The 14,925-nt window shown below is 32.8% G+C and overlaps 1 protein-coding gene across 6 annotated transcripts in view; it reads right to left on the minus strand.

Annotated features, from left to right (window-relative positions):
* POT1 (protection of telomeres 1) overlaps positions 1 to 14,925 on the minus strand; it is an 84,418-nt gene that overhangs the window by 62,715 nt on the left and 6,778 nt on the right. For all 6 annotated transcript variants that reach the window (XM_060020822.2, XM_060020823.2, XM_069541020.1 and 3 more), the window contains 3 exons: positions 3,384 to 3,497; positions 2,556 to 2,603; positions 480 to 594 (listed from right to left, as the gene is read on the minus strand). In XM_060020822.2, the coding sequence (XP_059876805.1) occupies positions 480 to 594; positions 2,556 to 2,603; positions 3,384 to 3,497 (277 nt within the window). The remainder of the gene's footprint in view (positions 1 to 479; positions 595 to 2,555; positions 2,604 to 3,383; positions 3,498 to 14,925) is intronic.

Genomic DNA, 14,925 nt, shown 5'->3' on the forward strand with positions numbered 1-14,925 from the left:
TATACAAAAGCTCTACACTTTTAGTCCCCTCCCCCAACACATACTTTATGTTACCTAGTCACCATTTACATCTTTTTATGTTGTAACCACTAACACATGTTTACAGGTAGCTCTTTTTTATACATTTGTCTTTTAACTTCTATGCAAGAATTAAAATGATTTACATAACAGCATTACATATTCTGTACGTGTCTATATATTTACCTTTTCTAGCTTATTCTATACTTTCATAGGCTATTTTATACTTTCATATGCTGTCATGTTGCTGCTTAGCATTCTTTTCTTCATTTATTCTCTACAACTTATAGACTATACTTATTTTATAAGTAAAAATGGCCAAAAAATTTGCATCAGTATTGTTTGACAATTATAAATCACAATTAAGTTTCTAAGACTTAGAGTACTGAAGGAGCTGTGTTCCTGAACCAATAAAACAGTTCCAGTCCATTAAAACCTTGACCAATTTTAATAATACCTACCCGTTCCTTTGCTCAGATATGGAGGCTTAAAGAACTTCACAACACCATAGACATTGACAATCATGCCACTCTTAAGTTGATTCAGGGGTGTATATACATAATGTGTGGCTGGAACCTAAAGAAAGACAGTGAATATAAGTATTAAGATTTTAGAATCATGTTATGATCAAATTTGTAAGTTAGCAAACTGATCTGCATTTTTTCCTTCTAAGTGTCTAAAAAGAGACTGTAGCCTGAAAAAAGGAGAAATGCACAGCTTATAAAGGTTGCTATATAAACCATCTAGTTTTTCATATAAATAACTTTGATTATAAATGGTGTAATTTGTACACAGCTCTAAAAAATGCAGTTTAAGAGACTTTTGTTCTGGTTTTTAACCTTAACTAATATCACTTCAAAACTTGTGGCATATATTTATTTTTTTTCCTATACTGCTATGAAGATTTTAATAAGGCCTAAATAAAGCCAGATTTTGATTATAAATGATATAAAGACATTAAACATGGTAATAAAAGAAAAAAATTTTTCTGAAATAACTATACAGAAGTTTGGAAAGAAAAGGGGAAGTGATTTCACAAGAACGTCTGATGTTAGTCAAACAATCCTGAAAAGGGTTCAGACATCTGGCCCCATCACCCACCCACTTCACTTCCAGCTGGAAATAAGGTTACCTATCACACTAAGAGTTAAAATTTTAAAAATCAAATCAAAATGAATTGTTTTTTTCAAGGAAGCTGATCCCTCAGGTCAAACACAAGGGCAGGGCTTGCTTAGAAATCTCACCAAACCATGATATTAAAAAAAAGTAATGAAAGAAAAACAATGGTCAGCATATGGGACAGAATAGAGACAATAGGTACTCAGCTGACAAACTAACTGGATCCAATATATTATCTTAACAAATATCTCCCTAATGTGGAGATGAATGGGAAGGCCAGCACAGCTCAATGACCCTAACCATTATGGTTTTCCAAGTAATGTACTTGTTAATTCACAACCAGCAATCAACATCTTGATTGTAATTTGGCTCTCAATGTAAATAAGCCAGTATGTGTGTGCAGAGCAGCTACGTTATATTCTAATAGTTCAGAATACCTGAGCTTCCTGAAAAACCGTTTTTGCCAAGTTCAGAGGCTCTCTCATTTACTTCTGCCTTACCACAAGTGCATGGATGTATCAAATATTTGAAGCTGACCTATCTATAACAATTTTGAAAAACACTAATATCAGAGTTAATTCATATTTTTTAAAAAGTACATCAATACTTTTATTGGTTACAGTTACCCTAAATAACAAATTTAAGTTATACAATTATGGTATTATTCAGAATTTAAAACCTGTATCCAGTAGTCACTGTCAACTAGAAGCAAAGTCCTTGAACTCTGTCCAATAGAAACTAAAGGTAGAACATAAAATTTATTTTAAGGAGCCCATGGGTCGCAACTAAGGAGCCCATGTGCCACAACTAAGGAACCCGCCTGTGCAACTAAGGAGCCCATTTGCCATAACTAAACTTTATCAACATATTACCTTCTTTCCAGTTTCACTCAGCTACAATTAGCTCACCTTTAAAAATGGGAACCTTCCCATTGCTATGAGATGACAAAATTTTATAAAATATTTAAAATATGATTTAAAAGAAAAAGCAAAATATATCAGAAGTATAATAAAATTCTTTACTTAAAATTACATAATTTGTCAAATCACAATTCAGCACATAACAATCTGTTTAAATATAAGCTGATGAAAAGCAAAAGAAATGAATTTGCCTAAGATTTAAAAGGAGTAAAAATCCCAGTGTCTTCACACAATAAAACTTCTTTTCCATTTTAATTTTCTTGTGTACGTAACTTCTGCAAAATATCAGCAAATATTCCAGACAACAGATGAACCAGGTATTAATTACCAGGGAAATATATAACTCAAATGTAATATCATTGTATATCAAAAAAGTAGAGATTATGTTTTCCCACTGTATTGATACTATTTCAAAATCAGTCTATAAAGTGGGTCAAATACATATATGTATGTGTGTGTGGGGTGTACATTTCTAAATTAAAATTAATACCATCTTACCAAAGACATTGATTCTGTAGAAAAATCTCTTACGGATTTAACATAAACCTGAAAAAAAAAGAGAGGACTTATTTGTATACAAACATGTCCAATGTGATTACAGACCTTTAATTGTAGTAAAACTACACATTTTATAATATTCCAGTTCACAGAATGGCATAAAGTTATAGCTTACAAATTAAGAGTCGCAGGTACAAAGTTGTCTAAGCTAAGCTTCAGTTTAATTCACCAATTTTAATATCACAGAACCACACCTGGCCCATAAAATGCCCTGTTCAGACAAAAAAATAAAACAAAACAGGCAGATGTTGGTCTGCAGGCACATAGCTTGACCCAACTCTACTTCTCCACCTGACAGCCTTGACCAAACAGGCAGTCTCCAAAAGTGTATGTGTGTTTGTGTGGGGAGGGGGCGGGGGGTGGTGAAGTGAGACGGAGAGGATGAAGACCTTCATAAAGAATGAAATAGGAGGAAATCAGTTTTACCTAAAAAGGGGCACCTGATCAATTTAAGATAAAATCAAGCAGACCATCAAAAGAGGATGACAGTATAACTGCAAAGAATATATTGATCAGGTTTAGACTGTCTGCGAAGCTTTAAGAATTTCAGTAACAAATAACTATCTTTAAGGGATCCTTCTCTGTTACCTGGAATCATTCTAAATATAAAGCCAAGAAAAGGATTTTTATTTTTAAACTTAAAATATTTAATTACAATAATTCAGTCAGACTAAATAGTTTATCTGCAGATACACAAAAATACTACTTCTATTCCATTACTTTAGCTCATTAAAACTACAATTAGAGACTAAAAAGTTGCATACTTACATAAACAGTTGATTTGAAGTCCTCAGATGCTTTCAAAAATAAGCGAAGTTTACCATCTCTGCTTGTAGATGAAGATGCTGACAAAATAACAAATCCGGCCACTGCAATGGTGTCCTATATAGAAAAAAATAATTTAAAAATCATCAAAATACCATAATTCTGAATGCCATATAGATTCTTATTTTTATTACTATGTAAAAACAGGAATCATTTCTATAAAATGAAAAGCTGGTTAGCCTAAACTTGTTTAATGCTTTCTGAATATAAGATTGAGACTACCACCTCCTACAAAAGGGTATCAGCAATGTAGCCATAGATAAGTACAGTGCTCCTCTTAATGGACCAGGAAAACACTACCTAAATCACTTAGAAATTTTTATTTATCTATTAGGGCTTCAAACATCAATGTTCATCTCAATTTATGTGAATAAGTGTGCATGAATAAACACAACGAAGAGACAGTAATGAGCCAACAGTATTAAGAATGGAAATTAAATGAAACTAAATCTCTGAGAGACTACATTGAGAAAGACATGTCATTATTGCAAAAACTCCATATTGTTATAAAACTAACATGAGCATAAAGATCCAGGGTATGAGACATAAATAGGACATTTCCATTTACATACTAATAAGAACAAAGATACTTTCTTTCCACGTAGGTTTATAATAGTAAGAAGAAGCCAATCTCCATTTATTCCTGCCTCTCTCATTCTTTAGTTAAATCTCTTTTCTTATTTTCCAAATACTGGAACATCCACACTTAGTGAGTCTTGTCTTGCTGTATTTTATATACACACACACACACACACACACACACACACACACACACACACACACATTATTATCTTACTCCTCTAATTTTAACACCAAAACCTTAAGATAAACAGAAATTCCTGGGCCTTAGGCAGCTTCCTTCAATAATCTTAATTTCTACCAAATGGAACTCTTCTGCATTACTGATTTTTATTTTGCACATATGAGTGTGGTGTCAACCCCCAGGAGTCTCTATTTAGGTCCGTTAATTAGGCTGTAAGCACCTTGAAGACAAGGGTCATGTCTTATTCTGCTTTGTATTTACAGGGCTTGGCACAAAGTAGGCCCTCCATAAACTATCTGTGAATCAAAGGAAGGATCATAAATGGCCTTTCTAAAATCTCTGGCCCTATCCAGATATTTTAGCTCTGCAAATTTCTGCATTTTATTTTCTTCAGGTGAGACTGCAAACATAATTGTGTCTGTGCTGTTAATGCTAATTAAAAACAATGCTTCACAGTTAAGTGGGAGAAAATTTTCCTTCCCACTGAAGATTTTCTATGTTTGTACCATGGTTTAGGCAGTTTTAAAGGGGAATAAAATAAAGAGCAAGAGTGCTTCTGGAATAAATTACTATTATAACTGAAAAATATGCAGTTTTTCCAATTTACCTTTGAACAGTATATTCTGATTTAAATGAAAACTTAAGATTTCAGTCAAAGATGTAAAGTTGTTTAATCAAGCTAACACAGGAGAATAAACAGAAGTAGGGAAATCATTGGTCAGTTCTAAATTCTCTTCAAAATACAAAAAATAACATATCTCATTTTATTTTTTATTTTACTTTAAAATGTCTTAAACATAAATATATGGAAAGATACACACTAAATGAAAGTGTTAGGGGAAGAAATGCATATTTTTCAATTTTTCTGTATAAACCAAACTTAAAGAATAAAAGTATTTCTTTTATGATGGAGAAAACATTTTTAAATAAAGAGAATAAATCATTAAAAGCAAGATATCAGTATTCATAACAAAAATTTTTCAAAAGTCTATTCTAACATTAGCAACAAAACTCAGTAAAAGGTTACAACTTTTCCTCTAGCATACAATCGACAAAATGGAAATAAGAACCAAAAATACTTTTAAAGAACCTACATGCCCGTTGACAGACGAATGGATAAAGAAGATGTGGTACATATATACAATGGAATATTAGCCATAAAAAGGAAATTGGGTCATTTGTAGAGATGTGGATGGATCTAGAGACTGTCCTACGGAGTGAAGTAAGTCAGAAAGAGAAAAACAAATATCGTATATTAACACATATATGTGGAACCTAGAAAAATGGTACAGATGAACCAGTTTGTAGGGCAGAAATAGAGACACAGATGTAGAGAACAAACGTATGGACACCAAGGGGGGAAAGTGGCAGCGGGGGGCAGTGGTGGTGTGATGAATTCGGAGATTGGGATTGACATATAGACACTAATATGTATAAAATAGATAACTAATAAGAACCTGCTGTATAAAAAAAAAATAAAATTCAAAAAAAAGTTATTAATAAAATTTTAAGCTACAAATTAAACCTATAAAAAATAAATGTTCAATTTATTACGTTTGTTTTATTTTTTTAATTTAATTTTACTTTTAATTTTTATTGGAGTATAGTTGATTTACAATGTTAGTTACAGCGTTAGTTTCAGGTGTACAGCAAAGTGAATCAGTTATACATATACATGTATCCACTCTTTTTTAGATTCTTTCCCCATATATGCCATTACAGAGTACTGAGTAGAGTTCCCTGTGCTATATAGTAGGTCCTTATTAGTTATCTATTTTATATATAGTAGTGTGTATATTTCCATCCCAAACTCCCAATTTATCCCTCCCAAATTTATATTTATAAACATGAATTTATATTTAATTTACACATATAAATTGCACTGAAGGCCCTCAGTGATCTCATCCCAAGTTACTTTGCCTGCTTTATCTCCATATACTTCCATTCAATACAAAATAAATCAGATTCTCTTATATACCCAATGTTTTTCCACATATATTTTTTGCATTTTCTGAGTACCTATCTTTTAAAATCTGGGCTGTAAATGCTTCTTCCCTGGGAGGTTTATCTTAGCTTGTACCCCAAAGAAGGAAGAAGGAAAAATAATTCTTCCTTCCTCTGAACTCTCCTATGCCGCATTTTAATATTTTTCATGTGTGTTATTTATAAACTTTCTTAATGTTTTTACTGCCCTGAAAACTCTGTAAGATCCTTGGGACTAAGAATGTCTTATCCATCTGAATATCCCACACAAGTGACTAGTGGAGGCTTCTGTTCATAATCAGTGGTCAACAAATATTTGTTGAATAAATTAATCAACACTGGTAGAAACTGAAATACAGATCTAAACAAAAGAGAAAAAAATAAATGGCTTAGGATTCATGTCCCATCAATTTATTAATCATAATGACTTTCAAATTAATTCAAATACACAGAGGATTAGAAACATAAATATATAATAGGCTGTTTTAGCTTGTATAAACACTCATTAGATTGAGTTGAAAATGAGATTTAACACACACTGTTCTAAGTTTCTGAGAAGAGCACAGCATACTGAAGCCATTCAAACAAGAATGGGAATTACACAGTTCAGTGGTGAGACTAAAGTATTCTGATATGTCAGAGTAGGTGCCTATCTCAGTCTGCTGAAAACAGTATTAGAAAACCAGCTTGAGAAGCATAACCCTGCTGCTAAAAATGATAAGGTTTTAATTGCTATCTTTGCATCAAAGTTATAAAAGTGAAAACACATTTGAAATGAAATCTTTGAAATAACTCGGCATACTCAGATATCAGCAAAGCAGTCATTTCCCTTTTGTCACAGTGCCTTAGATAGATTAAGCCCTCATCATTAGACAATTTTCAGTGTAGCCAACAGGAATATTTCTACCGCAAACGAGTTGCAGAGAAAATGAGTGAAATCAATACGGGTCTTTTTAACGTAAGCGTTCTTTAAAAATGAACAATTGAAGGAAAAAAAATCAGACAACTTACTTGCATATAAACAACCATGGTTTTTACATGCTAATATCTCCCAATGAGGAACACAATCAGTGGTGAAATAGGAAGCAAACCAATAGGTAACAAAAATACACAAAACCAGTGTATTAATTTGCTTATTTTTAATGGATAACATACTAAAAATTCTCAAGTCATCACTGAGCAGGAAAAGGGCAAAGAAAATATGAAACAGTTGATAACCCAAAAAGAAAAACTTATCTGACTTTAACAGGCATTAAGTAATTTTTACTATACTGACCTTGCAAATACTGTTAGGTTATCACATCTTAAAACACTGTTAAAGAGTGAAAGGGTACAGGGAAAAACCAGGGACCTGATGTCATTGATAGTGCAGTGACTGACAGAAAATGTTTCTTTAGCATAATAAATGTATTTCATGTGTATTAGCACTTATTGGATCATGTAACACCAAGGACATAATTGGCATAAAAACCAAAATCTTTAAATGGTCTACAAATCATTTTATGATCTGATGCCCACCCAGCTCACCAGCCGCATTTCGTGTGACTCACTCTGGAACTCTGCCTTACTATAATTCCTTAGCATTCCAGGATCCTCACTCAGGGCCTCTGTATATGCTGTTCTCTCTTACTTATCTACTCTCCCCGTACCCCTATGTTCATTCTTTCGGCTATTTTTCTCATTCTGCTACTCAATCTTCTTAGTACATATCATATCTGGATAAAATAATTAATTACATAATAGTTGTTTAATTCCACTCTTCTCCATTGAAAACTATTCCATGAAAGCAAGGTCCATAACTGTCTTATTCAGTTAAAATGTCTCTGACATGGAGCAGACAAAAAACATTCAAGAAGTGTTTAGACAACTCAATGAATACCTAAATATATGAATATACACACACAAACACACAGACATTACATAAAATATACCTTCATTAAATCTTAACATAAACTATACAACTACTACAAAACTTACTTCATAGAATCTTAGCATTTTAGAATTGTGAAGGACCTTAGAGATCGCATAATCAAACACCTTCATCTTTCAGATAAGAAAATAAGGGCCAGAGAGAATAAATGAGCAGTTTAAGGTCACACACAGCTAATTAGTTGTAGACTAAGACAAGAACCCAGATCTCCTGACTTCTATGGTAGGTACTACTCTATCTCCTCTTTCAGAACTAAATCTTATAGGAATGGGAAAAAACGTATTAACAAATGTCTGTAACTTTGACAGTTTTGTAATAAGACCTTTTTTTAAACTTTTAAAATACTTTGGAAAAGTCTTTCCTATTTTGTATCTACATATTAATGTTAAAACTTTCTTTAAATGAAAGTTAAAACTGAAAAAAATGCCTTAGATGGAGGGAATTTCAATTAGACCATTTGTATTCCCACAAAATGTACCATTAATCTAGCAAAGCAAAGATGTTTTAGGATTGCTGTATTCAAATACAGAGCTAATCTTAAGGAAATAAGCGACAAAGAAGAAAGGTGTAAGAATCGAGCTATAAAAATTCATTCTTTTTTTTTTACCCTGTGTATGTCCACATTTATTTTTTATTTAAAAAAATTTTTTTAACATCTTTATTAGAGTATAATTGCTTTACAATAGTGTGTTAGTTTCTGTTTTATAACAAAGTGAATCAGTTATACATATACATATGTTCCCATATCTCTTCCCTCTTGCATCTCCCTCCCTCCCACCCTCCCTATCCCACCCCTCTACGTGGTCACAAAGCACCCAGCTGATCTCCCTGTGCTATGCGGTTGCTTCCCACTAGCTGTTTTCCATTTGGTAGTGTATATATGTCCATGCCACTCTCTCACTTTGTCCCAGCTTACCCTTCCCACTCCCCGTATCCTCAAGTCCATTCTCTAGTCGGTCTGCATGTTTATTCCCGTCTTGCCCCTAGGTTCTTCGGACCTTTTTTCTCTTTCTTTTTTTACTTTTATTTATTTATTTATTTTAATTTTTTTTTAATTTAGATTCCATATATATGTGTTAGCATACGGTATTTGTTTTTCTCTTTCTGACTTACTTCACTTTGTATGACAGTCTCTAGGTCCATCCACCTCACAATAAAAATTCATTCTTTTATGCAAAAAGTTTTACCTTTGATTTGCAACAATCTTTAACCTTAATACTATAAACTCTAAAATAAATAGACTAATTAGACCTCCCAAATGATCAACATTCGTGATTTTAAATGCAGAAAGAATTTAAACTAAATTGTGACCTCAGTCTTCACACCATTATATTTTAAAAGGAGAAACCTTGACTTACCATTACCAACATCCTATTATCTGACAAGTACTAATTAGTTGTATGGTTCTATTCTATTTTAATGAATACCTATTTAAAATATATTTCAAAAGCAGAAGACACCTTTCATATCAGTTAGGAAAAATAATAATATCTAATATACCATACATGTTTTATAGATAAATGTACATGTTTTGCTAACTCATTATATTATAAACCTTTTATATTATTTTTCAGGTAAGAATTTAATAAATACAAGAATGTTAAGGAAGGATAAAGATAAAAACATATTTAAAATATAAGCAAACAGATTCCTAATATTCAATACCATGTATTTATTTTTAAAACACTTCTCTAAGACGTCCAAGATACGTTGTGAAATAAAGCAATTTACAAAACATGAATTGTATGATGTCATTTGGTAGAAAATGTACATATATGTTTATATGTATATAAAGATACATACATACATATGTAAGTATACATATATACACACATATATAAAAGCTGGAAGGATACCAAAAAAAGAAAAAGACATAGCAGTGGTTTTATCTAATAATGGGAGTAGGTAATGAGAGTGGGTTCAGAGGGAGTGGGGCAGCTTTTGCTTTTCTGGTTATGCCCTTCCATGCTGCTTAAATGCTTTTAAAACCATGGCCACACAAGAAGAACAAAATCTTCTAAGGCAAACATTTCCAAGACCTAATTCAAGTCCACAATATCTCCTTAAGGCAGGACAAAAATACAGTCGTGGAGACAGAGCAGCTTCTGTACTTACTACAAGGTTAGCTTTAGAATAACTGTACTACTGACCATCAGGACAGAGGGTTACTAATGGCTCAAACGATAAACGTATATGGAAGCACTTTGCAATCTGTAAAGTTCCATACAAATATAATACGATATTCTCAATAAAAGATTAGTAATATAATATATAAAAGATTAGTACCATATTTTAGTAAAAGATTCCAAAAACCTGATTAAGCATTAGAAGCTAGCTTTAATAGATGTTTGAAAAATAAACAAATGTGTTTTGTTGCCTAAACTTAAGCAAACTCTAACAGCCTCTTAAGTATGGCCTTTGCTATTGAACTATGTAAAATAAAGGACAGAAAAAGGAACAGAAAAGTAAGTTCTTTAATCTCCTTACATCACTAGAAATTAGAATTTACGATCTCTTTATATCATTTCACTTCAAAACATCCAAACATGCCAGCCAGAAGAGCTCTTTAATTATGAACCCCTCCAAAAACAAACACACACATTCATATGCACACACAAATACACAGTCAGAGATACCCAGGACTAATGAGGAGGAAGGAAGTATAAGATAAACAGAGATCCATGCACTAAGGTAAAAAAAAAATTAATATATGCATAATAAATGTAATACACACAAACCTCTCTAATAGCAACTCTACCTAGAACATTTCCTCCAAAGATTCTTTTGTATTGTCTTTGTAAAATGTTTCAAAAAATTCTTTAAGAAGATTAAAACATTACATTCATATTAGCACTTGACTCTCATGAACATAAAACTTTTCTAAAAATAATACAGGAAGATTTTTGTAAGATACGAAATTCTAATATCAGATCATTATTATTTCTGTGGAGTTCCATATTAACTCAACTATATACTGCGATAGAATCATGAAATTGGGCCTTTAAAAAGCAGTTCTTGATGATCATATGTTCATGGATCTCTTTGAGAATGAGGTAAGAGTTACAGACGGCCTCCTCAGAGGGGAAAAAAAATACATAAATACATTTACATACACTTTTAGTTGATTGAAGAACGCTTTTTGGCTACCTACACCCTGTTGGGGATTCACTGGAGACCCGAGCACCCTAGGGTCTCATCTTCATCTATAAACTATAGGCCCTTTCATAAAAATGAAGCAGGCTTTAGTTTTATTGCCAGTTGACTCTTAAAACAGGATGCTAAAACCTCTTCCTGATCATGCATTAAAATCAACTTTTCTCTCCTGAAGGAAACTGAAGCACAGAGTGTAACGTCGTACTTATTAAAAAAAATATCAGGAGCGAAGAAAAGAAAGGTAACTTTAATGATCTTAGCAAATTGAAAGGAAGTAGGCTATTATTTCCTGGCCCAGGTCCTTGAAATCTCTAAAACTGTTAAAAGTGGACTTCTTTACAGAAAGGAAAGAGTTCATCTTAAATAACATGAAACTACATTTCATGTATATTTCAAATATTCTATAACCCATGAAAACTAAATATTACTAATTCAATGTACTATCGCAAAACTTGCCTATGCATACCTAACAGCCTGAAGAATGAGAAAGCTGTTAATACACTGATTTGGGGTTTTATTGGTTTGTTTTGAAGGATGGGCAGCCAGAGAAAATATCTGTTATAACTTAGTATCCACAGGCAAATTAGTCATTAAACTGATTTTTTTCATTTTCCCCTATCTCATCAAAGTATTATAATAGAGAAATTGTTTTCTAGATCAAGGGAAAAATATGTAAGTTATTTTTCTAAATAAGTGTATCTTTCCCTGTTAAACATCTACTTAGCATTCTCACTTTCATTCCTCTCTCTCCCTCCCTCTCACTCTCATCATTTCTGAGGAATATCTTCCTTAAAAAATGGCATGGGGGCTTCCCTGGTGGCGCAGTGGTTGAGAGTCCGCCTGCCGATGCAGGGGACACGGGTTCGTGCCCTGGTCCGGGAAGATCCCACATGCTGCGGAGCGGCTGGGCCCGTGAGCCGTGGCCACTGAGCCTGTGCGTCCAGAGCCTGTGCTCCGCAACGGGAGAGGCCACAACAGTGAGAGGCCCACATACCAAAAAAAAAAAAGCATGATTTAGGGACTTATTAAACACTGAATTCTTAATAATTCAGAACTGTCATCATAAACATTAATTATTTTAACAAAGCTGAAATAAAGTCATGCCTTTAAGAGCAAGAAGAATAATAATAAGGAACAATAACAGGCCTTTACTGGAGCCACCCACAAAAGTGCCTCATCAAAATAGCTATGTAGAGATACTGGATCCTACCCTACCTAAACGGCCTCAAGCAGGTATGATTTTGTGTGTGTGTGTGTGTGTGTGTGTGTGTGTGTGTGTGTACACATGCTTTATATACTTTATTTCCTAGTCCCCTTTCTTGATAAGACTGTCAGATAGTACTTTTTTAGTATACTTGCCTCTAGAACTTCACAGTGCCATACCAACCATATTAAAACTATATCGCATTCAAAGTTTTTAAAATTGCATCGAAAATTAGTCTAGTTATCATTCTGAAGAGAAACAGTCTAATGAACTGTCCTAGGAATTTCTGGACATGAATTGCATGGCAACTATTTGATTTCATGAATTGCATGGCAACTCCTATTTGATTTCTTCAAATTGTGAAGTAAGATTTTAAGATATACCACTGACTTAATAACCGCTTTTCACTGAGAAAAAAAATCACTACACTAATTCTTTTCTTTGTTCAAATTATAAATTAAGAAAAAATTAACTGATTTACCACCTCCTTACAGAAACTTAGCAAAAAACTCCTAGGAGAGAACACAGGCAAAACGTTCTCTGACATAAATTGTACAGTTTTCTTAGGTCAGTTCTCCAAACTACAAACACACACACATATACAACTAATCAATTCTGGGTCAATTCAACAAATGCTTTAGTTTTGGTCTTTATACATCCACAATAGCTTCTGAATTACTGCTAAGGTCTCCTCACTGAGTTCCCTACCTAAAGTCTCCTCCTGGTAGAAGAAAATAAATTTAAAAATAACTTATGAGATAATCAGGGAAATTGGAACACTGACTTGATATTTGATTATATAGAGGAATTACTGTTAAATTATTTAGGCATAATGATGAAATTGTGTTTATTCAAATAGATAGTAAGACACATAGATATACATAGATATGTGTGTATATATACATGAATACATTGATGATATTTCATGGTTTATAAAAGCTGATGTTAATATTTCAGTAGTATAATTGTACTATGGTATGTATTCATTTGTATATATACATATACACATACACATATAATTTTAGGATGCTTTCTCTTTTACATACTGAAATTTTTAGGATTTAAATTATATAATTCCTGATATTTGCCTCAAAATAATCTGTGGCAGTAAAATGAAAAGATGAAACAGATGAAATAAGAGCCTGAATGCTGATAACTGAAGTTAGATATTTGGAATATGTACAGTCGTTATACAATTCTTACCACTTATATATATGTTAGAAATTTTTCATAATAAAAAGTTTAAAGATTAACAAATAAAATATTCCACTAAAAAACTAAGTGCCTACTCTTTGATGCTTCTCCCCAAATCCTCCAGGCAGATTCAGCCTATTGAGGCTGCTATTCCAGTTCTATTATAGTTACCACCATTAAATGATTTTCCATTAGGCTAGAGATAGTGGACTCCATAAGGTCAAGCACTGTGTCTTATTCATTTTGGTTTCTCCAGAGCCTAGCACAGAGTCAAGCAAAATGTCAGCACTTAATAAATGTTTACTGAACCTAAATGAAAAAAGAGACAGAGTACAGACAATCTCATCTGACTGTGCCATTTTGCAGAAACCACTGTTTTTTCCCACATCATTTACTTGTTAGTAACAACCATAGATCAAAAAGGATTGAAACCATATATCTAATATTCCTGCAACATCATTATAGAAGTACTGTCTAACTCTGAGCAACTTATTTGGAGACTTATCAATGACTCAACAATGTTTTACAGCTATATGCTTCAATATTGTTTAATTACCAAAACTGGTTTTGCAAATATCTAGAGGATCTCCAATTAACATCAAAGATGTTATGAGATTCTTACAGAAAGTTAATTTTAAATCATTTTAATACGCATGCAGAAAAAATCTGTAAGATTATACACCAAACAGTGGTTAATTTCTGGAGATGTGCTGTCCAATACAGTATCAACTAGCCATATGTGGCTATTTAAATTTAATTAAAATGATATTATACAAAGTTTAAAATTTAGTTCCTCAGCTGTACTAGCCATATTTTAAGGGCTCATTGGCCAAATATGACTAGTGGCTACCATATTGACAGCACAGATATAGAACATTTCCATCACCGCAAACAGTTCTACTGGATGGTGCTACTGATTTTACTGTGCTGATCTTGTAACCTGCAACATTGCTAAATTCATGTATTAGCCCTAGTAGCTTTCTTTTGGATTCTTTAAGATTTTCTATATATCAGATCATGTCATCTGAGAAGAGAGATAGTTTTACTTCTTCTTTTACAATTTAGATGTCTTTTATTTCTTTCTTATTTAGTTGCTCTGGCTAGAAGTTCCAGTACAACGTTGAATAACAGTGGTGAAAGCAAGCATCCTTGTCCTGTTCCTAACCTTGGGAGGAATGCTTTCAGTCTTTCACCACTGACTATGATGTTAGCTGTAGGTTTTTCATAACTGATCTTTACTATGTTGAGAAGTTCCCTT

This window comes from Delphinus delphis, chromosome 9 (assembly GCF_949987515.2).
Source record: "Delphinus delphis chromosome 9, mDelDel1.2, whole genome shotgun sequence".
In the NCBI taxonomy this organism is placed as follows: Eukaryota; Metazoa; Chordata; class Mammalia; order Artiodactyla; family Delphinidae; genus Delphinus; species Delphinus delphis.